The sequence below is a fragment of the Athene noctua genome, chromosome 10, assembly GCF_965140245.1.
Source record: "Athene noctua chromosome 10, bAthNoc1.hap1.1, whole genome shotgun sequence".
In the NCBI taxonomy this organism is placed as follows: domain Eukaryota; kingdom Metazoa; phylum Chordata; class Aves; order Strigiformes; family Strigidae; genus Athene; species Athene noctua.
The window spans coordinates 3010079-3036389 of NC_134046.1; the positions used below are offsets into that span (position 1 = coordinate 3010079).

At 45.5% G+C, this 26311-nt stretch overlaps 1 protein-coding gene across 5 annotated transcripts in view; it reads right to left on the bottom strand.

Moving 5' to 3' along the window:
- The window catches only part of GRIP2 (glutamate receptor interacting protein 2), a 289298-nt gene that overhangs the window by 130926 nt on the left and 132061 nt on the right, over positions 1-26311 (bottom strand). For 2 of the 5 annotated variants that reach the window (XM_074913844.1, XM_074913851.1), the window contains exon 1: positions 17059-17240. The exons of 2 other annotated variants lie outside the window; for them this stretch is intronic. In XM_074913844.1, coding sequence (XP_074769945.1) covers positions 17059-17209 — 151 coding nt within the window. In that variant the 5' untranslated portion in view covers positions 17210-17240. Of the gene's footprint in view, positions 1-2993; positions 3112-17058; positions 17241-26311 lie in introns of those variants that run through there. One more of the 5 variants, XM_074913847.1, reaches the window with a different exon arrangement.

A 26311-nucleotide genomic window follows, 5' to 3' on the forward strand; every position in this document is an offset into this window, starting at 1 on the left:
GGTGATGGCCAAAGGCAGCAGCTGAGCTGCGGGCAGGGAAGACGCTGCCTGTCCCTGGCCAGCCAAATGAATGCCTGCCAGATTAACTGTGAAGGTTCCCCATGCCAGGAAAAGCTCAAGGGCTCAGCAAGAAAAGAAAAGCAGGAATCCAAGAGGACTGACAGCAAGAAATTCTCTCTGAAGTGAGGGGATTAGCTGGGGAGGGGCAGGTGGAGTTTGAGGGAAGAAAATGAAAATGCAGCAGAAAGAAGGGAGCTGGGGAAAGCTTACCTCAGAAAAAGTGCCAGCCTGTGGAAAGGGGTCTGTTATGAAGCAGAGAGTAGCAAATAGTACAGGGAGATTAATCCTCATTTCCGTGAGGATGCTTAAGCTTAAAACTACATAAACCTAACAGCAGCCACTATAGTTGAGATTTGAACATATTACCTTACAATTAACTCTGAGCAGAAGGGGTATCTCCCCAAGCAAGCATCCAGCTGGAGACTCAGGCAGAGCCCAGCACAGTTTTGGGACACGGGGTCACATAAATGCCTGGACCAGAGGACAGACAGATACCTGAGCTGGGGTATCTGCGCCTCTTTTACAAATGCAACCCCTTCGCTATATCTTCCTTTCTCTCTTCCAAAGGTGGTTGATATTTGTAGTGCCAAATAACAAATGTTTTTCCCAGGCCTGACCATCTCCCAGGATGCAACAGATGGCTAGTTTGGTTTTGAGCATTTACTGATGGGAAATGCAGTGGAGCTCATTACTCACCAGCATAATTTCTATCAGCTCCCATCCTTGATTGCTGCCCAGTCATGATGGGCTCATTCTGACAGCAATAGTGCCTAGGCATCGTTTATTTTTCCTCATTCTTTTGGGGACGTACTTTAAACATCAGTTGTCCCAAAATATAGAAGACAAGTAACAACATCTGTCTCTGGCTGTTCATTTCAAAGCCCTAGTCCCAAAAGCCAGTTCCAGCTCAGTTTAATCCTTGATCAAAGCAGTACAATTTAGCATTGGATTAGTGATTCGCTCATTTAAATGTCACTAAGAAATGCAGGTGATCTAAGTAAATTCTAAATATTTCAACCAAAGCCACTGAAACTTTATCAGGCAGTACAGGAATAACACTTTTTTTAACCTTCATTACAACCTCAGGCTGCATTTTCATAGTGTTTTGCAGGCACTTACTCTACTTGTGTCAGAACAATCTTTGAACTTCCCTGGAAAGCTGCATAAGAAAAAATCCCTCATGATACAACACTTTTTACCAATTCCTTCAGGATGCTAGAGCAAAAAAGCATGCCAGGGAAAAGAACTGGAAAAACTAACGAGGCACCAAATCTCCTGGTATCTCCCCACTAAAAAGGGCCTCAGGGCTGTGTTTTATCCCAGCACTTCCAGGCATCACTCTAGAAGGTGGGAATCCTGCCTGTGCGAACCCTGTTTGATTGAGAACACGAAGCTCATTCCAGTGCAGAGAGAAACCCGTGAAATCTCCAAACCAGGGCAGAGAAGAAACAAAGAAACATCAGCATAAAGTGTCAAAAGGAAGTGATGCCAAATACAAATTCATACATCTGAAATAAGCTCAGCCCTGAGGCTGCCACAGCAGGAAGGTAACCCCAGGGCGAACGTTCTCTTCTGTGCAGCGAAGGGCACAGAGACTCTCTCGCTGACACCTGCGGGTGCCTGGCACTGCCTGTGCCCTCACCAGAGGAAAGAGCCTGGTGAGGCAACCATAACCCACATGCTCCCTCTCAGCACCCCAATAACCGATGCCAAGTGTAGCAGCCCTCAGGCTCCTGCTCCATACTCAGGTCTGTCCTATAGAATTGTGACCTTGATCTAAGCAAATTTTACTTACTAGGCAAGTCACACACAGGAATAAGGTCTAGCCCTCCTCAGAAACACATGCACTGCACTCAGACCCTGCCATTTGCTGCCAAAGTTTTGTACCTGCCAGTGTCCCGAGACAGAGTTCCCATGCGTCAACACACAGATCCCTGCACCAGCAAGTAAGTCTCTCTCCCCTTAAGTGAGGCTAACAGCTGAATTTATGTATTCAGTGAAGTCTGAAATCAATAATATCCAAGTTAGGCTGAGCCCCTAAAAGCTGTTCTTTAGAGGTCCCTATAAAAATGCAGGTCGTCTTCCTTTACACCAAAAGACTTTGATCTGCTGCAGGAGTGCTGCTGGCAGTAAGGGCTTGCACAGGAGGGCAGAGCTCCCAGCCATTAGCAACGGCTCCAGGCCCCACTGAAATGCAAACCTCTCAGAAATCAAAGGCAGCAGCAACTGGACTGTGAGCAGGGAGCTCTGCAGCCACAGCAACCTCTGCCATGGAGGTTCAGAGACCATCTAACACTCATAAAACTAAACCAGGAGCAAGGGACCCCGGGATCACAGTCCAGCACAAAAAAAAACTTTATCACATGCGGCTCTGCAGGACTATGAGAACAGAAACTCTGTCCTGTCTCAGATTAATTTACTCAGAGATATACTTAAAATATTACTGCTCCTCAAATCTTCTCAAAGTTTGGTTTTCTCCCTGTTATCCTCCCAGGTTTCTCATCCTTTCAACCCACTCCCCTCCTGGAAGGAAGGTGGGGAGGGACAGACATCAGGACTCCCAAACAGTCTGCTGGAGTCCAGCGAACACCCAAATGCCTCTCCCTGCAAAGTAACTGCTCCCGCATGGGAGAAGGGAAACCTTGTGAGACTCTGAGGCACACCTAAAACTACTTTACTGCAGTAATAACCATGGCAGATAGATAGAATAAAAATCCAGCGAGTCAACAGGGAAATAAAATCCAACCTCTGAAAAACATGAGACATGCAAAAAGTAAAATAATCCTAGTCTCCCCCACCAATGCACATCAAGAATGAAAATCAGTCACAGACCATGGAGCTTTTTTCCTCCTGCCCAGCTAAGGAAATGTTCAAACGAGTCCCCTCCAAGCCCCTCTCGCGGATAGGAGCGAGCCGCTCTGCTCTCATCGTACCTTTATTCCTCCGTCTCACCACCCCAAGCCGACACTTGAGTGAAACAGCAAACATCTTCCCCGACCGCAGCCTCCAGCGCTCCGCTCACATGGCTCTGTGCCGCTTCTCCCTCCGCACCTCTGCCTGGCTCTGCGAGGGGCTGCTGCCTCGAAATTAATTTATGATTACCGTGAAACAGAGTCGTGCTTTATGTAGTGGCAGAGGGAGTGAGAAGGAAGAGGTTTTGGGGGGAGGATGGCAAAGACACAGCTAGAGGGGACACAGATCCTTTCCACCAGGACTTTCAGTGGGGGGCTGTTTGTCTCGTTATCTTGTCCGGATGAATAAAATCACTCATTGATGTTTATAAACCTATCACCAGTCTCCTGCTGTTAAGGGCTGGGAATCTGGTACTATATTAACATATTAATTTGCAAAGTAACATTTTACCTTAGCACTTAAGGGTGCATCCTTACATTTCACCAGAAAGCTAATCCAGAGTTTACCAAAGCAAAGGAGATAAAAGCCCTCAATTTTATGGGACCAGTTCACCAGAAACCCAGCACCAGTGCACATGCCAGGGGGCTATGTGCTGACAACAGCCTCAGCAATGTTGAATCCTGCTAAATAAATTTTTCTAAAAAAAACCTTTTTGTGTCTGCGGAAACCCTGGCCAGAGGAGGCCACAAAGATGCTTTGGGGGATGGAGCCCCCCCTGTGAGGACAGGCTGAGAGAGTTGGGGGGTTCAGCTGGAGGAGAGAAGGCTCTGGGGAGACCTTAGAGCGGCCCCCCAGGGCTGAAAGGGGCTGCAGGAAAGGGGGGAGGGACCCTTGATCAGGGGTGAAGGGAGAGGACGAGGGGGAACAGTTTTAAACTGAAAGAGAGGAGATTTAGATTAGACATAAGGAAGAAATTCCTTACTGTGCGGGGGGTGAGGCCCTGGCACAGGCTGCCCAGAGAAGCTGTGGCTGCCCCCTCCCTGGAAGGGTTCAAGGCCAGGTTGGACGGGGCTTTGGGCAACCTGGGCTGGTGGAAGGTGGCCCTGCCCATGGCAGGGGGGTTGGAGCTAATGATCTTTAAGGTCCCTTCCAACCCAAACCATTCTATCCCTATCTATCCCAAACTCACAGGGAAACTCCAGGTTTATAGAAGTAGGCCCCGTTACCTGAGGGCTAAAGGCTGCTCTCAATAGATGGGAGTTTCCCAACACAAAATCTCTGAGCACCTTCCCTAGCCAACAACTCTGCTGATCCCACAGATGACTTAAGGGGTCGCAGATTGTTTCCACAGACCAACTGCTGCAGGCAGCAACATGGTGCATCTTTTCAGGAGGCCCCTTAGAAACGTGACACAGAATAATCCAACCTCCGATGTCTGATCTCAGCACTGAGTCTCTGCACTTAATTACTAGGGTTACTCTCCCACTTTTTAGGCTGCAAGGACTCATGCACAGTTTGGTAAATTCAAAGGAAAATGTAACACAGATTGACCCAGAAAGCTTTCCGGCAAGGAAAAGGCTAAAAGAGAGCTGCTTTGAACGCGTGGCAGCGTTACCAGCACAGCATAAATGGCAATCCCAGAGGAGCTAACACTGAATTTCAAATTCAAGAATTCCAATTACAGACCCTCGAAACTCAATGCTTGAGAGATCAATCTTTACATAACAGCACGAGAGATTTTCTTCTTGGCTCCATCTTGTTTTCTTTATTATATAGAGCTGAAAGCATTGACACGTGTGCACATGTGTATCAAGTATTGATAAATTTAGATGTATGTATTTAAAGCCTTGTACACAAGATGAAAAGCCTGAGCGTGTTTGCATTGCGTGAGAAACACACACGTGGGGCTGATGATGGGTTGAGGGATGGGGCCAGGCCACAGGGCTTCTCCTCCTGCTTCTGCAACTGCTGAGAGCACAAGGGGGCTGCTCAGATGACACAGAGCCCCAGATGTTCAGTTTCTGAGACAGTCCCCGAGCTGAACCGCAGCTCCCCGTGGACAGCTGCTTGCTCTGTCCAGGTTGCCTTTTCTTTTCCTACCTCTACTGAGCACATGCATCTCCAATTAATTTTGCTGGAGCTGTAGCAGAGGAACTTAACAGTTTTCCCAATCAAAATATCATTTTGCACCAGATTTTGCCTGTTTTCATGGTGCTGAAGTACCAGTCACAAATAAGGCTAGAGGAACTATGTCATTTCATCCTCTCTCTAGGTTCATCACTGGGATTTAAGCATATTCAGACATAGACATGAATATTAAGATCCAGTTTACCCTCCTCTGAGAGGCTCAGTGAACTTCTTTAGCCAGAGGAATTGCCTGTATGTCCCAAGACAATTGGTTTTACCTCTGAGGAAATTCCAGTTGCAAACAAAACACAGCTGTTTCTCTTTGATACTGAAACAAGTGTGTTTTCAGCTCTCCTGCATATAAATCTAATCCTCATTTCAGCTAAGGAAATGACTGTGGGGACACTGGTCATCAAGAGCACACAATAGAAGGAGTGAGAAATGCAGCAATTAAACTAAGAGGATAAAAAAGCATTTGTATAATGGGAAATCTATTACCATTTATCATGTCTGGTATTTGAAGTGGCTCTGCCAAGCCATAGAATCCATTCTAAATAAAGCAAGAGGATAATGAAAATAGATATACACCAAGTTTCAGATAATAAAGCAAAACACCATGTGATTAATTAATATACAGTATTCAGAATATATGTATGTACTGCTGTGTTTGTCTGGCAATGATTACACTTTTTCTATAGCAGACTGTAGAGAAATGGTAAGGAACAGTTGTCTATTCGTGTAAATATTTAAAAATATGTATCAGAACAAAATTAAAGGAGCAAAAGCTACTGAAAGTAGAGCTCACATTAAATTAGTTTTCCTTGAAGTTGCCATACAGCTTGTTTCCTTTCTCAGGAATAGTAATGCAAAATCCCATGTGTCTAATACATATCCTGAAAATTACACACTGTACTAAAACATATTTTAAAAGGCAATATTTCCTTACTAACAGGTACAGTTATAGTTGAACGCTTTAATGTTACAAATACTGCCTTTGTGAATTTGTTCAGATTATTTTCATCTTCTCTTCATCAGTTTAAAGGACGTTCCACCCTAACTTTATATATGCTTCAGTTCTCTATGACTAGAGGTACAGTCAGTGGGCAGACACATAAAACGTGCTCTGGGGAAAAAACTTCAGATTTCTATGGAAAGGCAGCTGCCTTTTTTTTCCCCCCTCCATTTTGTATTTGCACATTGTCTACAAAAAGTAAAACCAGATATTACCAGAGAGTGTGCTGACAGGCTTCTTATCATCACTATAGATTAGACTACATTAAACTAGCTAACCAGTGTACATCTTCCATTTAAAAAACAAAATAAACAAAGTTCACTATAGATGGTTTTGCTCTACAAATAGCATATCAGTAACTTCTCATTGGAATAATTTCAGGTATCAGTAACAAAAGCTATGAAAAACCTGCCTTTGTACTACAGCCCTTTGTTAAATCTTGTCCTTGGCAAACAGATTTTGTTGGATAATTAGTCCAGTAAAAATACATCAAACAGACTGGCCAACAACAGACTGAAGATATCCCTCAAAAATATTCATGCCATGGCGTATGCTACAGAGAAGCCATTGCAATTAGCAGGCAACGGATCTCCCCCTAAGAGCTTGGGAGCTCTTTGAGAGCTACAGCAGCAAATTACAGTGGCCAAATGTGGCATTAAAGCACTTGGAGACAAAAAGTCTGCCTTAGATAAGGAAGTCGGATCAATGCCGAAACAACACATCCAATACAGTAATGCCTTGAACCAAACTCAGGATGAGCTGATCTATAAAAATCAGATATCCGTAGTCTCATGGGATTCTGTGTAGCAGTGATGAAGCTCCCCCTCCTGATGGGTGAATTCCCCCAGAAGTGCCCGTATCCTCTGTGTAAAACAGAGCAGCACCAGGGTAGCCAGAAAGTGCTCACCCCCTCCCCAGAGCAACTGAACAGACCCCAGGTTCCAAGTTTATTGCCTGTTGGTGCCTGTTAAATCTAATACGCTGCCAACAAATGCTGTTAGTTCAGGGCGGGGGGTCACGCTGACAGCTTGGCAAAGCCAGGCTGAACTTGTTTATCCCTGTGTGATGACACTGTCAGTAACAAAGGCTTGGGAGAAGATGCTCTGCCCACACTAACACTTGTACTGCTTTAACTGATTACCCTTAATAAATGATCCTAGCGACAGCGTGAACGACGAACAGTTTCACTGAAACCACGCTCAATTAGTAGACAATTCCCAAAAGGAAATGGTCTGAATTACGCTTTACAAGTACCTTCCCTGGTCCTAATTAATGTGGCTACAGCTTTCCCCTGTGCGATGCCACAGCCTCCAATGGAGTAACATCAGGGGGGAAAGCTTGATGTGGCCCTATTAGGTTTAATTACCCTGACAATAACTTATGAAGGTGACAGTCTGTCGTGAAACTGTGTTCAGCTAAGTAGACAGAGGCTTCAGTCACTAACCTTCAGCCTTGGTATTTTGAAAACCCTACGTATTTTCTGCATCCACAGGTGACTTCTCTGACATGCTCCGAGCATCCCGCGCAACTTCTTACAAACTCACCAGCTTCACAGAAGGCCACCTCATGAGAAATGCCACGTTTCATTTTTAGCTATATGCAATTATATTCCCCTGAATTAGAACTTCTCCAGCCCCTCGACCCTCTGTAGCATCTGCTGCAAGAAACCAGCAAGAGGTTCTTTGGAGAAATGCCCAGTTCTCACCAGTGCGTTTGCTGATACCAGGAATAAGCACCACAGTCCCAGAGTTTCAAAAGTAACACTCATGGGGACTGCACCTCCAACCTAAACCGCAGAGATGGTAATGATTTGTATCTAGATTAGACTGAGGCTAGAATTCAAGGAAGATGGTTTGAAGACGAGTGAAGGCTAGGGATGAGAGCTATATGCTGATGATGTCTGCCTAGTTGTCCTCTCCATAATTCACACCCCAGATTGGCAGGAAGGCTGAATGTGTAGGATTTTATGGGCACTTTTCTGCAATTCAACTGGGTGAATGGCATTTGGATTATGTCCCAAAGCTAAGAAGGCAGCTAATTTAAACATTCACATCTATGTTCCTTTTTTGAGCTTCATGAACCCTATCAGTATTACTTAGGCATCTCCTCCTCCTATAATTATTTTATCAGCTGACAAGAATATCTCGACAATTCATGTGTAAAAGTATTCTTATATTCTTCTCTGGTAGTAGTTCAGTGGTGATGCTGCAGTCTTAGCATCCACAGCAAACCAAAAGCTCAGGTGCTGGATGCTCAGCCCATCTTTTTTCCTGCTTCTGCACAACAAAGAGCAGGTCCCTACTTGGAAATGTTGCTGCAACAGTAGTAAATAACAGCAGCTATTGAACTGCAAGAAAATATTGAATATATTTGTAAATGGGGTTAGGAGAGCTGTATTATCCCAAAGAGTAGCGACCAAAGTGGTACAGCCTATGGTAAGAAGCAAGGTCTTGCAGGTGGAACACTGTTGCCGGAATCAGCCTGAGACCACAGTTTATTTTGCCAGGAAATGCTGAAGCTGTTCTTTAATAATTAAATGGTACAGTATGTTTGCTCAATCTGCGAATCCATGGACAAGGCATCAGTCTTTCCAAGGAGACAGCTGAGTCTCCTGAAGCAAGAAATTAAAACAGTCTTATCTCCATGTGCTGTATTGCCACTCGCTCTGACTGCCAATTTACTTAGAGGAACGAAAGGCTCCTGCAAATGCCGACTGCAGATGCTGGCCTAGACAGGGGTCACGCTACGCCCCGCTGGATGTACTCCCAACAGCCTTCTCACTGGATTTTACGTTGTTGTTCTGCTAATGAAGCAATTAGCTAGTAACAGCCCCCGACGAGTTAGGATGCCAAAGGGCAAAAGTCATTTCCCTTTTAAGCAGGTTCTCGTTACCCAGCTTAAGTGCCAGCTGCAATCTTTAACTGGGAGCAGTTAAAAGGTAATACACAAATCTAGCTGTTACTTACAGAGCATCATCCGTCTTCCCGGCCCAGAAGGATGACAGGAAAGCTGCGGTCACTGCAACACGCAGCTTCGCTTTGAAATTAAATAGCCTCACTTTAGACATGCTATACTGGGAAATTTAAAATAATCATGCAGAATCAGTACGGCTTCTGCTAGGAAATATATGTACATTTTTAAGTAGCCTGTTTGTGCCGATACACTCATTACTGATATTTAGCACCCAGCAAAAAATGACTTTTTTAAGCAAAGGACTAAAAGTTCCAAGTTACACGATTATTAATCAATAACGGAGTGTTCAAAAGGTCTTAAGGACCCATGAAATTGAATTTTATTATCATTAAACACACTACAGCAATATTAAGGTTGCTTACATAGACCTATCTGGGGGGTCATTTTGCCTGCACTGTACAAATGTTCCCGTATCACACCAAGTGTGGTTTGAGTAGAAGAGAAAGAATGGGACAAGAGAAGTACAATTCTCCCAATTTTAAACTCTTACAGACAGAGCCCTTTTCATAATGATAGCAGTAAAGGTGTCTTGCTCACAAGAACAAATTACTTGGGGAAAATAGCACATTATCTGTTCTGGCCTTCCAGAAAACCAACCAGAAGGTTTGCCTTGCTCTTGTCCAAGTTACTAGGGATACATGGATGAAGGTTTTGGCCTGTGTTTTTACAGGACATCAAGCTAAATTATCCTTGTCCACTATCAAATCTAATGACCACATCTACTGCCGCATATAGCTGGCATTGCTTTCTCATCTGCAAAACCGCCACACCAGTTTACTCTGGCAGAAAACTTGCCCATCAGTGGCTTGCCCAGTATTGGACTGGGAGCCAATAGCAGAGCAGGGAACTGAGCCCAGCCTTAATTAAGTGCACACATCCAGCTGAAAGCTTATCATTAATTTTTCCCGCTTGAAGCATTTTTCCATTCACACAAGGCTTGAATTTCTTACCCCTTTTGACAGAAGGTGCAGCTTTGCCTGCCCCTATGGTTGTCAGACCCAGAGCTGCACCATCGTGGAGGTGGTCCAGCACTCACTCTTCCAAGAATTGACTGCACCCATAATTACCTAGAGACTTGTTTGGGAAGTGCCTAAATTGTAGTAATTATCATCATGATGGCATAATTAAAAATGGATGAAATCTCATTGACAGGTGGTATTTTGAAAAGCACTATCAATTTCTTACTTCCCGTTAAGAGAGATATTTACTTTTATTGTCCAAGGGAGACTTTGAGAACTCCACCTCTGATTTCTCCTCTGTTCAGACTTCACTTATTACCCTTATTTCTGAAGTACTTTCCTACCCCAATACCCTACATTTCTCTCATCCAGGAATTGCCATGTTCATTTCTCTAAATAGCAATACCAAACTCAGCCCTTCACAAAGGTTACAATTCAGTCTATACCTTACATTTTATGCTGATGTCTAAAAACAACATCAGAGCTGCATTTTATAGTCAGGGAGCCTGAAACTCTCACTCCCTATTGGCATTTCCTTATTAATGGATTGGTTCCATCATCAGGTGAACAATCAGGAAAACACTTTGTTCCAAAGTCAGCGTTGATGCACCCTACAGGTGAGGCTTCAGGGTGGTCAGAGGAAAGATGTTGCCTAAAGTTTTCCAAAACTCTTGTGCTGCCTGGCTTTACTTACTTATTTTTATTATTCAACTGCAAAAAAAAAAAAAAAAAAGCTGCCAAAGCGAGTGCTGCAGAGTATTTTGAGAAGTTAATTCGGCATGTGTCTCTGCTTCCCTAGGAAATCAAGCAGTTGGCCTCCAGGCTCACCTGTGCTTGTCTCATGGGCAGACTAATTCAGGATGAAGCTGCAGAAAAGACTAAACTACCCCGGCTTCTGCAACTACTTGATAAGCAAGTGGGGTGTGGATACCATCTCTAACCATATGAGCATTCACATACTTGCTCTTGAAGAAAATGACCATTTGTCCCATTACACATTTTCACTCTTACCCATTTCCTTGGCATTTATGAGATGTGACCCCAAGATGGAAGGACTGGACTGAATCGGATTGCTCCAGTCCTCTGAAGGCTGAAACCTGCAGCTTTGATTTAGCCATTCTCTAGCACTTTGCGTTATATGAAAGGTGAGAAAAAGGCACACAAATTCATGGAAAGCTATGAAAAGCTTAACAGTAGGGAAACATATTTATTGGGGCAAGATGACAGAGACTGAAGGAACTCATCCACTTTTTTTTTTTTTCCTGCAAATATTAGCCTTCAGCAAAGACATGAAAACATTTGTCTTTATTCTAAAGAGAATATTATCAGCTAATTAATTTCTAGCACCGAACAGTCTGGATGAGGAAGGGTTTAATTGCTGAAAAAGTTGAAACAGAATATTTTTACAGCAAAATTTGTGTTTGGTTACAATGGATTGATTCAGTTTGATCAAAAGCTTTCTCTGTACAATTGTCTCTACTGGAAGTTAGAGATCCCATAACCATTTGTGAGCTTTTAATCACCTCTGAATCTCCAGTGTACACCAGGAATCCCCTTTCTGCAGCCACTATAGCACGTGCAAGTGGAGGAGACACCAGAAATAACGCAACTGTACAACCTTGTTAGCAAAGAAGGAGATTGGAGATGCTGGGCCTTTGAAAGGGCACCAGGCTCCACGTAGGAAATACAGCTTTCTCCTTCTGCTGGTCACCACAAGGGAAGTCACTTCAAAAGGTCAAAAAAGGGCAACTCTTTCCATCTCAACAGACCAGTTTATATCTTGTGACATGAGCATAAGTGCTAATAACCGCTTCATTTACAGAGCGCTCACTACCGTAGGGCACAGGTGGGGAGAAGATTATTAGGGTCTCCAGCCTGCTGCCTTTCTCAGGATCCTTCCCTTTATCTACAAATATCCCTGTCTCAATGCTATTAACCCTAACTTCATCAGAGCCCCACATTAATTCCTGCTCTTTGGTTTTCCCCTTTCCACCAGCAACAATGCCACTCCCGCTAGCAGAGCACTTGGTGCCAGGTCTCAGAGTCGTCCCAGGACCTGCAGCCGGTTAGATCTCAGCTGCTCGACTGCTGCTTGCAGTAATCCAGCACCGTCCCCAGACCACGACCAGGACCAGACAGTACAGCACCCACACACCCAGCCTCGTGCCGATGCTCTGCCAAAAGGATCTTCTTGTTCCTGTCTCACCCCTTCCCTGCTATACAGCTGTGTCCAAATCACTTCACCTCCTCCATTCCCATATAAAAAAGCAACCCTTTATTTAGAGGTTCCTCAAGACACTATTTTAGTTATCACTGCTTCTACCAGACGTCTTCACACCTGGGGGTACAGGGAGCTCTATGAACAGCCACATTCGAAGAAGAGAGGCATAGGAATACACAAATCTTTTTTTCAAGCATCTGAATTTATGGCTGGAAACTAAACTATCAGCTTTGCAATGATTTACTGCTGTACAATGAGACCCCTGGGATATAAACAGAGGAGACAAACCTGCAGGACAATAAATTGCCACAAACCATACTGTCATCACAAAATGTGTAAAAGCTGTGTGAAAATCACCCCGTTGATGGGACAGAGGGCCTTATGACAGCTGCTCTTCTGCTGGCATGAGGTAAAGGTGCCTCTTCCTAAGCAAGCAAGGGGGAGACTCCCATCCCTGGACGACTCCACCACCACCTGCAGCTCTTCCCATCTCCTTCCCTGCCCAGGGTCTAGGACACTCCACAGGTTTCTCATGAGCTTTGCTCCATGATATCCAGAGTACCAGCCCCCAAATCCTGACGACATTTCTGAAAGGCTATCGAGTTTCATCAGGCACAGAGGCACCTAAAGGACCCAAACCCTTTGGACAGCCTGGCCATGTAGTTCTGAACTCTTGTTGGTGTGGTCCTGCTCTGGGCCAGGCACCTATCTGAAGATGTTTGTCTTCACCCCAGGGATCAGGTGGGACAAGACCAGCTCTTAGAGAGGCCCATCAGCGATCACTGCAGCTCCTGATCTCCTTCGCCTGCCAGGGCTGCGTCTCTGTAGGTCCTCACATCCCTCCAAGCCCCAGCACTCATGAACTTCAAAGCCACAAGAAATGCAGGAACAATTCTGGTGAGCTCAGCCAGTGGCTTTACAAGGATGGCTTGGTTTTAATTATGTGCCTGGGGGATTTCTTGTGGGAGGATGAAGCAACTAGGTCTGGCATCACTTAGCAAGGGAAGGGTAGGAGTTTAGCACAGATGATCTGAAAGGCTGTGCAACATCCCTCTGAATGTATTTATTTAACCTGGAAGTTGAGTAGCTCTGTATTTCTAAGATAGACGATACTGGGTGGAAAATCTGAAGAACAACTGTATATTAGCTTTCAGAGGGACCCGAGGAAAACAAAAAAAAAGTAAAAATCTCGAGTATAATTTTTAATTCCCCATAGCCTTACACATAACTGGGATGTGGGTTTATATTCAGAGCCCTAGTCCAGTGCAGAGAGCGCTATGACCGATGGCACACGCGTCTAGGTCACTGCCAATCCCCCCTCCTATACCAAAGTTCTCCCTCTGTTGAGGATAACATGAGATTTTCCAAAACATCCCCTTTGCTGAATCTGCCTTTCTGCTTAGACACCACAAAGCCAGGCAACTCAGCACTACTTTGAAATGGGGTGGGGAGGAGAGAGAACAAAACAAAGAAATCTGGAGAGACCGTCCGCAGGGAAATCCAAGGAGCTACAAGAAGATAAAACGAGAGGCAAAGAAGAATCCTTATGAAAATGCATGAGATGTGAAAAACTGACAGGCCTATTAAACATGCCTAAATATGAGCAGAGATTATCCCAGTGCCGCTGTCATGTCCTATTGTTCTCCACCCTCCCTTTGTTCCCCCTCTCCAGCCTCCGGAGAAGCAGCTCACCGGCGTCCCCCAATCCCTTCTGCTCATCCCTCCAACCAGCGACAGCCATACACGTTCCAGGCCCATCATTCCTTGCCTTGCATCTTCACACAAACTGCTTTTTTTACCAGTTCTTGGCCAGCCGATGACATTTCTGCTTTCTGTGCACTGCTCCCAAAGAAGACACATGAATGCCAAAGAGCCTGTGGGGAGCAGGGGCTGGCTGATGCTTCTGTAAACACCATGCTAATCTGTTTAAGTTATTAGACTCCCATATATGTGTTTTTAATAATAAAGGCAACATTTGGATGCTGCCAAGGTATCAGAGAGACAGCAGCAGACACAGAAAAGCCACCTCCACCATATAAACAATGGAAAAATGTTCTCTTATCTTTTCATACCACTAGGCCTCCAGGCTGCAAAATAAATGATTGCATTCATTTACATTTTATTGTGGTGATATAACCGGCTGAAATAACTGCCGGCAGAGAATCCGACTGCAGGAATGCACTATTTTTCTCCCCATTTGCCTTAACAGATGCTTTTTTTTTCTGGCAATCCATCTCTATCACTGTTTTCCAGATAGCAGAAGGGGCATTAGCCCACTACCTATCTTGCATTCAGGGAAAAAAGCCATTGGTTCAACTTTTTACAAAGTCTCAGGCTAACAACCTTACAGAGTAGCAAAGACTGTGAAAGAAGGGGCCCTTCACCTAAAACATACCCAGGCAGTAAAACTAAAACTTTCTTATTTGCACATTCACGTCCCAAAAACCCTAAAAGCCACAGAGAAGTCAGCCCGTGAGACACATCTTCATCTTAGCCAGTCACTTATACTTCCCCTACAGTCAACAGAGAGGAAGACTCTTGAGAATTCATCCTGCAAGTCTGAGATGTCAATTTTGGGTTGAGAAGCACCAATTCTTCTCCTTTCCCTGCTAAGCAGCCCGGACACAGCTCAGAGGGAGAGGTCCACTCCATATGTCCAGCTGAGGTGGACCCAGCCCATCTAACTAACCTGCCCATGCAGGTTGACATTAACTACAGGTTCAAAAGATCATTCCTTTGATAAAAGAATAACCAAATAAGTAACCAAAGCAATCAATCTCTCAGGTCAGCACCATAAGCTTTAGCAGATGGTTAGAAGGATGCAGACAATGTAAAACTCAACGCTGATGGGACCATGTTCCCAGGCATCAGGAAAACTCAGGGCTTGGTGTGAACTCTCTCAGCTGACAGCTGCCTATTAAAAAGATAAAGTAAAATTCATAGAGGGTTAACAATAGCAGCAACTGTCAATTTAGGGCTATCTAACATTTTCTACTGCTGCTTCATTTTCTGATACCTAAATGTTTTCAGGTTTTAATTTCCTTTCTTATCTGTTGATCAATTTCTAACTAAAGACGGTGCAAAAAATATAATGAAAAGTTTAAGCAAAAGTATTTGAGCATATTTCACTGGAAAAACAGTGGCAAAAACACAGCTCAGACTCTTGAGCTACCATCTCACCAGGGGGGAGTGAGCGAGCGGCTGTGTGGTGCTTAGTTGCTGGCTGGGGTGAAACCAGGGTAGGAGGTAAGACAGGAGAAGGTCTGGGCAGCTGGAAGCAGAATGAATGAATATGGATAAGTAAATTAAATCAAATCAAATCCTACAAGCAACAAAGACCCAGTTAGGAAGGATATCCTGTTCTCACCATAGCTTGCAACTGGAAGAAGCGGGGACACCTCAGAGGGACCCAAGAAAGAGGTCGCTAAAGAATCCTCCAGTGGCTCAAACCCACTGGGGTTATAGGCAGTCCAGTTAAACCCCCTCTAGGCTGGCTGGCTTTAGGCCTGATCCAGGTCACAGAGAAAGATGGCAAGACATGCTAGGGTATGATCTCCTGATGGCCATGGTGCAACTAAAGAAGGCATTACACACGAAAGCACAAAGGCACAGTTTGAGCTGCGGGTGCCACCTTCACCCCAGTATTTGGTGGCTTTCTACCACTCACCCATCTGATCTGAACCACCTTTGTGAGGCAGGTTTTTAGCAGAAAGCATTTTTCATGTAGAAGCTGAAGCTGAGAGCAGGATAGTTACCAGTGTTGCTTATCATGGCACTGCCTCAGGCCCCAAGCTCAGAGGCCAGCGCCCAGCCCTGCCCCAATCTGTATAACCCTGGGCAAGCCCAGTAACATCTCTGTGCCCCAGGCCTCCAGCTGTACCTGAAGCCATCCAGCCACCCCAGTTCCTGTAAGAATGGGGCCATCAGACGTGCCAGGGCAGGGTCAGAAAAGCAGCTCAACAGAATTAGGTGGGTGAGAGAGAAAAAGATTAGCCCGTAAAGTGTTCAAAAGATACAACAATTCTATTGCAAACAAACTACCAAATGCGACAGTGACCTACATTAGATATGAGCATAGCTTCATCTTAGGTGTAGTTTCATAAGCTCTTCACATCCCCTGGACTCCAGCAATGCAGAACGAAGGAAGCTGAGCCTGATGGCCAAGCGCACAGCCCGTCACATTTTCCTCTGCTGGGTCACAGCCACCGGCAGAGTTCAACTGTGCTGAGGACATGTCAGCAAATGCTGTAAATGTCTCTTTTTCATGATCTGGGCTTCTCTTGTTTGGCTTTTTTATAGATAGTCTAAAACCAGAATAATTCTTGGTGATATTACAGCCACAGCATAGTTTGCTTGGAAGATAAAGATGGGTATAGCGAACCTGGGGACAGACCAGCTTTGGCTGTAGCACACTTTTGCAGGTAAACACATCCCTCAGAAAGACACCAACCTAAATTTCTCGATTTCCCATTGCTTTTCTGTTGCACAAATATACATAACAAACATCCAGGCTTAAACATCTCAAAACGCAACAACACATATCAAACAAAAATCTCAATGAGCTACTTGTTCTTCCTGCACTTTTAAAAATATTATCCCACTGGAAAGAAGACTCCCTGCTGTACGCACAGCACAGATGTGCAAAATGCCACCCTCACAAGGAACAGAAGGTTTATAAAGGAGACCCAAGAGTCCCAGCTCCCCACCCTTAACACTTCTCCCACCAGTATTTTTCAGCCCTTGAAAAGCACGACAGCAGAGGCTGGCTGTAGGAAGCCGTCCTGGCACGTAAGCAATGGATATCAACCAGGCACGCTATCTCCAGGCAAGCAGGAGCATTCCTGATCCCTTACCACCGGTACAGAGGTGCAGGCGGCACAAACCACCTGGGTCACAGAGTTCCTGGCTCTCCCCTTCTTCCTCCACCCTCAGCTCTTCTCTCCATCTCTTCCTCCTCCTTGATGACTTCTTAAGGATCTTCAAAACCTTGTTGACTTTATTCATTTGGTCTCACAGCTGGAGAGAGGGGACGGGATTCCCCCGACTCTGTGTCTCGACAGCTCCAGCTCCCTGGAAGGAGGGACAGCTAGAAGCAGGCAGGTCACTGGGAGGCACAAAAGTGCTCGTGTGTGTATGCATGCATGTCTGTGTCAAAAGCTTCTTTCCACCCAAAGAGAGAGTTCTGGGTGGCGGCAGGAGGGGGGAAGGAGAGAGAAGGATTTATTTTGCCTCTGTCCATCCACAGCTCTTGCAGACAATGAGAGCAGGCATTTCCTCTATGACTTGGGAAAGCTCATAACTCACAGGGGCAGCAGATCCTCTATAGGGTTTTCAATTTCAGTTTTCGACAATATATGCATTCTGGCAGATTTCAAATGCTCCTCGGGCAAAAGAGGGAGCATCAGCTCAGAAAAAGCAGTGATTCTTAAAGAATTCTGGCTTCATTTCAAAGATTAGAAGCAGCTAATGCAGACAGCAAATACTATCTGTGTCTATGAGAAATGCTACATAACTGTGCAGTTTGTAGGAAAGAACCTCAGCTCTCCTGGACTTACATAATTACTCATTATCCAGCACCTTTCAGCAATCACTTTCTCACTGACATCTCTGGAAAGGAGCAAGTCATTTCCCCCGTTTCCTGCAGACACTGGGGCACTGCAAGGTGAAGTGGCTAGTCAAGACATTTTTAACACAACCACTGAACACATCCCTGCAAATAGCTTCCTATTTCAAAAGTTTAGACTCTCTAAACTTTTCAAATAATTTAGAGCCTCTAAATGTTTTTAAATGACCCTGTAATATTTTTAAACAGACTTTAACGGACAACAGCGTGCGGCCTGCAGTGCCCACCCAGGGCTATATATCTCAGACATCAGTCAAACCAACCACAGAGAAGGATGCAAGAACCCCAAGTGGGAAGCTCTGACACGATCTCCCATCCACAGCAATCTCCAGAGACAGAGAGTTCAGAATCCCTTCCACTGCTGCCATCCTGGCATTGCAAACTGAGGCACGGGTCAGGAGTAAGAAGAGCACTCTCCTTGAAATAATCATTTTGTGTGGTAAATGACAGTTTTCAGAGTCAGGAGCCTAAGTGGAAAATAACCCTGTGTGTGTGGGAAAGGCTGCCTGGGAGTCAGGCAGGTGACAAACACATACCTTTACTGCTGGCTTCTCAAAACTTCTTTCCCAAACCATGAGACATGACTGAAGATAGATGCTTTTTAATCCACTCATACCCATGGGAACCAACGGCAAAGGCAGATAATCAGTGCATAATAGTCAGGGCAACCCTGGGCCAACCTACAAACGTATGTGGGTGCCCAGTTCCTATTTGCAGGATGAGCTGCCCTTAGGAAACCTTAGAAGCTGAGGTAGCTGCTGACCCTGGGGCTGTAGGTCCCGCAGGACCCCTTTGACCTCAGGCCCTGCAGAGAGAATCAACACCAACCTGTCTCCCACACTGATGCCAAAGAAATAGCCATCATGATTGTCTCCTGGCTATTTCAGGGTGAAAAAGTGCTTCTGGGGCAATGACTGTCAGCTTGGGAGGAGCCCTCTCCAACCAGGGTAGTGGGGGTAGTGGAATGGAAAAGTTCTTTTCCAAATAACCACATGTGGGATGGACACGGCTGTGCCTGGCAGTAGGACCGAGAGCCTGTTAATATGCCTAAAACTCCATTTACAGCGATATAATTAAGAACAAACCCCGCAGTAGAGAGTATTAATGGATGTACAAATTAAATTATCATGCACTTCATTTAAGGCATTATAAATAGAGCCATTACTCTCACCGCTGAGCAAGATGCAACCCACACGCAGCACCCCCACGTGAAGGCCAGCACAGGGCAGAGCATGGCCCACCACCGACAGCCACCCCCAGCCTCAGTTAACCCTTTCAGGCCTGAACTCTCGCACGCAGACACGGCCACGTCAGCACTGCTGCAGAGCAGACCTCAATGGCAAGCTTTGGCAGATGCAGTCTTTCCCAGCTCATTAAGGACTAGATTTTAATGAGACGGGCCCCAGACAAGCAGCACTGTGCAAATTGCACCACCCCAGGAAACTGTGATCCCACGCATCCCTCTGAGGTGCAATTCTTCTTTTTCCATGTTTCTCCGGGGCAGGAGGTAATTTGCACTGCCTGGGCTCAGCAGTTTACCATGGTCAGAGCTGGCTCAGCTACCCAGGAGCAAAGGCAGCTCTTCTGCCGAGCAAAGATCTCCCTGCCTTCCCTCCAGGGCAGGACAGCTGTGCCTGTTTCCCCTTCCTCCTGTCCGTGGGCAGCACCCAAAGCAGAGCCTGCTCCCGGTGAGTGCTCGTTGCATTGGTCTCTGCCGTTTGTGATCCCCCATGCTCTTCACAGGCGTTAAAGCTTTCACAAGTGCCCTGGGACATAGGCAGGGTGCTCGTCCCAGCCTCGCACAATGGAGAAACCCTTTGCAGTGGTTCCCAGATTAGATATCAATCTGGCAGCAGAGTCCCAAAGGCAAGGGGAAGCACTATGCAGGCATCAGGGCTCGAGGATGATGTGGTCCACAACTCTTGCCACCATGCAGAAAAACCCAACGTTATCCATCCAGGGCAGAGGCAGACTTCACCCTTAGTCCTGCTTCCCTGTGCTCAGGCTCCCTCTTCGCACAATCATCATCATACCAGCACCCTTCCCCAAACCCTCCCCCATCTCCATCTCACTCCTACCCCAGACTCACGCCCTTTCCTCTCCTTTCCGTTGGAGAATGGCTGTAATCCTTCAAGTATTCCTCAGTGAGATTTATGAGTACAATTCTATTTTATTTTGATGGTTAATACTAGCACTAATGCTGCTGTCATGTATACATAATTAATAATGAGACCATTAATGCAAACCAATCTAAGAGTCACTTTATTGGTCTTCAGTGTCATTAGTTAGAGCTGACAAAACCAATTCAAGTTGTCGCTCGTACTGAGTCACCATTACCACTTTTACAAAAAAACCACAGATTTGGGGCTGTACTGCAGCCCAGACTCTCAATCCAGCAAGCAATGCTATAGAGGGTCATCTGAGGGCGATTCCTTTCTCATTTAATTAATATTTAGAGAGCGGCAGCAATACAGTGAGCAGCAGAAAAGCAAGAAATGCTTTATGTGGAGCAACATTAAGCATTTTGCTGAGATGAGCTCTCGGGGACTAAAGATACAACTTGCATGTCCCCTGTGACTGTAGATGCTACTTGCACTCAACTCATTCTGCATTTTCCCACCTGCCACAGTATTGTGTGACCCATCATACACATGGATAAGGAAAAATAGTCTTTGATGCAATGTCACTGCCTTAGTTGTGCAAAGCGCCTGTAGAGTTGCTGCTGCCTGCAGCAGAGAGGATGGTGTCTACATTCTTAAAACAGGATCTGGCAGGGCATTATAAAAGGTGACAAGCCACTGTGAACTATCCAGGCTTCGTAGGCTACTTTTTTATGATTAAGTAATCATAAGATCTCTTAATAACCTGTTTTGGAAAGATTTCTGCTTTATGGCCAGCCTGTCTGTTAATCCTGTAGATTGCACTCACACTGCTTTCAAAATTTATTCTGCAGTCAGAGCAGCGAGTTGCTCTCTACTCATCTGAAGGCCAAAATCGCTGCCTCAAAGCACTAAGGATTTAAGGGTTGAAAAATCCTTCAAAGCAACTCACTAACTACTGTGAGTGCTGGAAACACTTTGGTTTCCTTTCAGGTAATGACACACTCTTTTCATGTCCTATTCCCATTTAGCTTCACCTTCCACTTCTCACAAATTATCTGAAGCTGTTTGATTTGAGCCAAGATTTGGGTAGAATTTAGGAAAGTTTAATAATAACAGTTTAATATTGCTAAATTAATCCAAACTATTTACTTCTCCCTCCTTTTCCAATCACAGTCCTAAAGTATAGCAGCTATTAAGTGTTTTCCAAAGCAAACCACGCATGTTTCAAATTGGTCTCAATTTAGCAGTTTTATTTTTGTGTTAAATGATAGGGAACAGCATTAGCACAAGGGTCATTACATGAGTCAGCAGCACGCAGCGGCTGCCTCTTGCCCAAGAAAACTGAGAACAGCCTCACGCTCTGTTTCAGCCCGGGCAATCCTCCTCTCCTTCATGCTCCTGTTTCATCCTACCCCTGACAGCAGAGCCATCCTACGCCCCATGGAAGAGGCTGCTCCCTAACCAGCAGTATTATCAGGTATTTCTCAGCATTAGAGCATCCCAGGTGATTTCAAACAGGAAAGCAGCCAATACTATAGCCCTTAATTTTTATAAAACATAGGTGTGGCACATCTGCCACAAACACAAAAGGGAGGGAGGTTTTCAGCAGGAAGACCTTAAGGAGTAGGGATGCCGAAACATAGCCCTATTTGCCTACGCCAGACGACCCAAGTCACAGCTGACAGATTTAAGCATAGCCAAACGTCCGGCCTGGTTTTTTGGCAGGCAGTCCTCAGGCAAAACTGGAGGACTTGGAAGTTCTCAACGCCAGCAGGTCAACCCATGCATCACCAACTGCAGCATGGTTCTCAGCGATCCCATGCAACACGTGGGTCTGCTGCAGCGTGGAGAGACACCACAGAGACACCACGTCCTCGTTCAACACTGAGCAAATGCTTCCAAAACAAGGACTATTTAACCGGTAAGTCCTTGCTTAATCCTCCTCTACCACAATATGCTTGTTCCATAAATCTGAGTTCGTTAGGCTTAGCGAGGCTAGAGACAGCACAAAACACCATCTTGCGTGCTGCAGTTATTAATCACACCATGCAGCACTGCTGTTAGGCTTCATGTCATGACATCTTCAATTGTTTTAACACCAGCCTGTGGCACTGACCCCCTCTGCAAGTTTCTGCTGATGCCCTGCCACTTAACTCCTTTCCCTTAGAAATTTTCCAACTGTTTCAAAGACCGTAAGAAGCTTTTGAGAAGTCAACTGCTTCGTGTCTTGCAACTGCTGCATTTTAAGCAAATTAGTTTGGGCTTTTGGCTTTATTACAAAATAATAAACATGACAATAAATCAAGGCAACAGAGAAAGAGGATGTTGGAGGTTTGCCAGTTGTGCACAGCATCTTACCAGCTTGACTGCAGCTACAGAAATGAAAGTTGGGAATTTCAATATCTTCAAGCAATGGAAGAGCACAGGCCTGACAGAGCAATTAAGGACTCACGCAGCTACTTCCAACCACTCGTGCTAAGCTCATGCTTCTTTCAAGGGAACGTCGTCTCAGAATTAATATTGACCAAAAAAACCCCCAACCAGGGCTCAGATGGCTTTAAAAATCTTCCCAATTTTCAAAGCATCAGGTGCAGATTAGGCATTCTGTTTGTTTATTTTTCTGGGGTGGGAAAACACGTATCTGGTCAAAAATATCTGTGGATGAATAAAGGGCTGGAATTGCTGTAAAGACAACAAAAACTGCACCAGCCATATAAATAAATTCCAATTCCTGACAGGGCCACAGTATTTTCACTGTAACAATAACAGTGCTGAGACCGGGGAACAGACGGTGCCCATTTATCATGGAAAATGATTAAACATGCTTGGGTAAAATATGAACTTATCTGACCTACACATTTTCCTTCCCAGGTTCTTTCCTGCAATTATTGTACCTTCATTTCTTTCACTTGCCTGACAGTACCTCGCAAGATCTTCCAGCACCTGCAATGCCCTTTGGGCCTCTGAAAGTTGCTGTGCAATCGTAACAGCACCATTAAATAGTCTTTGTCAAGTCTCCCCAGGTAGGGTGAGAGCTGCAGCCCTGGAAGAGCAGGGTAAAATGACATTTGGTGACTGACACATCTCCTAGGTGTCCCTGGGACTAGCAGAGACCAAAACATACGCTGCAGCAAAGTCCAGGAACATGTAGGTACATACTTTTCTATTGGAAAAGGAAACAGAGAGACCAACATAAAATTGTTAAAGCAAAACTCTGGGTCTTGTTTTGTGAAAGTTCGAACACTGCATGTCAAGATAGTGCTTGTTTAATTTCAGCTCCACAAAGCCACAACTTTACGCTTTCAGGTACTATTTCTCAGCACTCCCATGCTATAGCCTCTCTGAATTTTGTTCTGGTTAAATAAAGAAATCTGGAAAGGTGACAACTCTGATCCTGTGCCAAATGCAGGCTGGCAGACAGCTGCAGAAGGGAGCAAGTTCAGAGAAACAGTTTTTCAGTAGTATAAAGTGTCACAAGTGACACAGTAGTATCTGAGTCTCAAGGGACTGATCCTGTAGCCATGGTTTCTTAGTGGAGGATGATCTCTACCCCTTCACAGAGGCAAAGGTATACACACGGGTCCAAAATTCTGCTTTCACTTGAATCCCTGAGGCTCCAAAGTAAAGGACTAGAAAGAGGAAACAGCACAGAGAGACCATGCAGGGAGAAACAGCAAACAGAATCAAGGTACACTCACGGCTTTTAAGACAGGATGGCTGGAGAAACATCAGTGGAATGAAACTGGAAGCTGCCCTGCCAGTCTGAATTCAGCCCGAGGGTGCCATGCAGAAGAGGCATTAACCCCCCCGGAGTCTGATTATGTGACGTGGGACTCAGTCCAAACCCTGGTGAAATACAGTCCTCAAAACCAGCCTGCGTTTCAGCAGGTGAGTTCAGATGGAGAGGGGGGGATTCAGGAGCTTCTAAGAACGAGGTGGAGACTGACTCTGTGGCAGACCGAAGACATACTGACAGAGTGGCGTGTTTCAGTGGGATGAGGTGGGCACAGTTTACTCTCCCACCTCCCAAACAGTATCTGTTCTGCAGACAAACTACCACCGCACCTCACGCGCAGGCTCCGAGCTCGCTGCCTCGCAGGGGATTCACACTGACAAATATTGTTATTATTTTGCAGATCAGAAAGCTGAAAAGGAACAAACCCTACCCTATTCTCCAGGAGTGCCAGGCATGACTGTGAATAATCAGCCTCTCAAAGCCTGCTCCCAAGCATTTCAAGCTGAAATAGCTCTCGCTGCCTTGCTGTAAGCAAGACACAGAGGCCAGAGGCACACTCCTGCAAGCAGCAGATGGCTCGGGCTGCAAGAGCCTCTGGCCAGATCATGGAGAGACCACAGAGCTGCCAACTGGCCCCAAAACACCCTTCCTTTTCTTGGCATGGAAGACCATGGCGTACCCATGGGAGAGGTGAATGGCATCATCTCTGGACCTGTGTGAGGTGATGGGCCATGCCACGTGGTGCCAAGGCAACCCCCTGCAATCAGCAGGACTTCTGCCTCAATCATCCAGCTAAAAACAGGGATAAGAGCACATTCCACCATCAAGACACTCCTCAGAATGCAAATACATTCAGGACCTCAAAAGGGCGTAGCTGGCACAGTGATCAAGGTTCCAATACAGGGATCCAGTCTGATTCGGGAGGAAAAACAATTTCATGTGCTCCTTCAAATTAAGTATTCCCATGGCCAAGGCTCAGCTCTGATGAGGTCTACAAGAGGAACGATGTTCCCAGTTTCTCACTACTTTTCCCCCTCTTCCCTTAACTTCCACCCAGGATCCCAGCTTGTGTGCAGAGCTCCCCAGCTGGCTCATCACTCCCTATTAATTACAGGGTGTCCTGACCCCTGAAGCTGCCATCCCCAGTGAGAAGCAGCCAGCTCACTGCTCCTAAACCCCACCATCTTATTAATGTTTTCAAGAGACACCATTTGAAAATGAAGTTGTGGGCTTATTACAGCTCTTCAGAGGCTCAGCTCTCCCGGAATTGAAACAAAATACTCTGAAATGACAGCACTGCGAAACAAAGCAATACACAGCAGTGCTTCTGGTACGAGAAGCTGAGTTACCTCACCAGCATCTTGGACAGTTAAACAGAAGGAATGACATTGCTGGACCAGATTCCCTTCTCTCATTTACTTCTTTCTCCAGTGTCTACTACCCCAGGTCAAACTGAAACCTCAGTGTGATTTTCACTTGCTCTCTGCCATCAATCTGCCTTTGCTTTCACGTTGAAGTCATGCATCAGCAGGACGGTTAAGGAAGGACATTTCCACACCATGCACTGTCAGGATGGATTATTTCACTCCCTTAAGCTCCTTGGGGGTGTAATTTGCAGGAAGCCCAAATAAAGCAGATGTCTAAACCCCTAGGCTTGTGGAGGTAGGTATTACTGAAGCCTGTCACCAACGGCACTGAAGTTTAGCATATTCTCCCCAGACATTTAGGTTCAGTCCTGTAATCACTACAGATATACCCAGGTGAACATGAAGCTCTTACTGAAGAAATAATCACCGCACAGCAGCTCCAAACAAACAACAGTTCTTGCTAAAGAACTTCATTATGGTAAAAGTTCCCTGGACTTTACTAAGTTTTAGCTCTGCAGCTTCCTCTGTGCCCCCAGAGAAGCATACCTATTTCCATGCTGTTTCATGGGCTCACGTTTTCCCAAAATTTGCCAACTCTGGCTCCTTGCGAGGAGCTGGCAGCCCGATACAGCACTTTGTACCAGAACTTCAGTATGGAAGGAAGATGCAGAGTGAGAACAGGAACAAGGAGATGGACAAGTAGAAAGAGGAGTAACCAGAATAAAGGAGGTTTCTGATGAAATATGTGTTTTTCCAAAGGACTGGCAGCTTCTAAGAAAACTTCTGATAGAAGCAGCTCTATTTCACGGGCATCCTTGGGAGCCTTGCCACTGCCTGGCTATGCTGTGTTTTTTCCAAGGTTTCCAAGTCCACAGTAGCTACAACATAGACAATCCTCAGAAACAAACTGGTTTAGGAGTCTGTCGGGGCAATCTCAACAGGGGAGAGAGATAAGAGGAAGGATGGATTCAGCTGTTTCATGGATCAGGCTGTGCAGGGAGTCTGGATCAGATGGATGCTGCAGGCTGAATGAGAGGGACGTGCAGTTGTGTTTTCACTTCAGACACCACAAGCAGATGCCACAGTGGCCAAATTGACTGTGGAGCTAAACAGCCTGCTTGACCCTTTCTAACACTTGCAAGAATCACAGGGATCCACAGAGCCTGCAAGCCCCAACAACTACAAACTGGACTTGACATGAATTTTCTCAGTCTCCTACTGCCTTCCGCTGAGGAGCTCAAACGAAGCTGACAAGAATAATGCCAAGTTCAGCCAAAG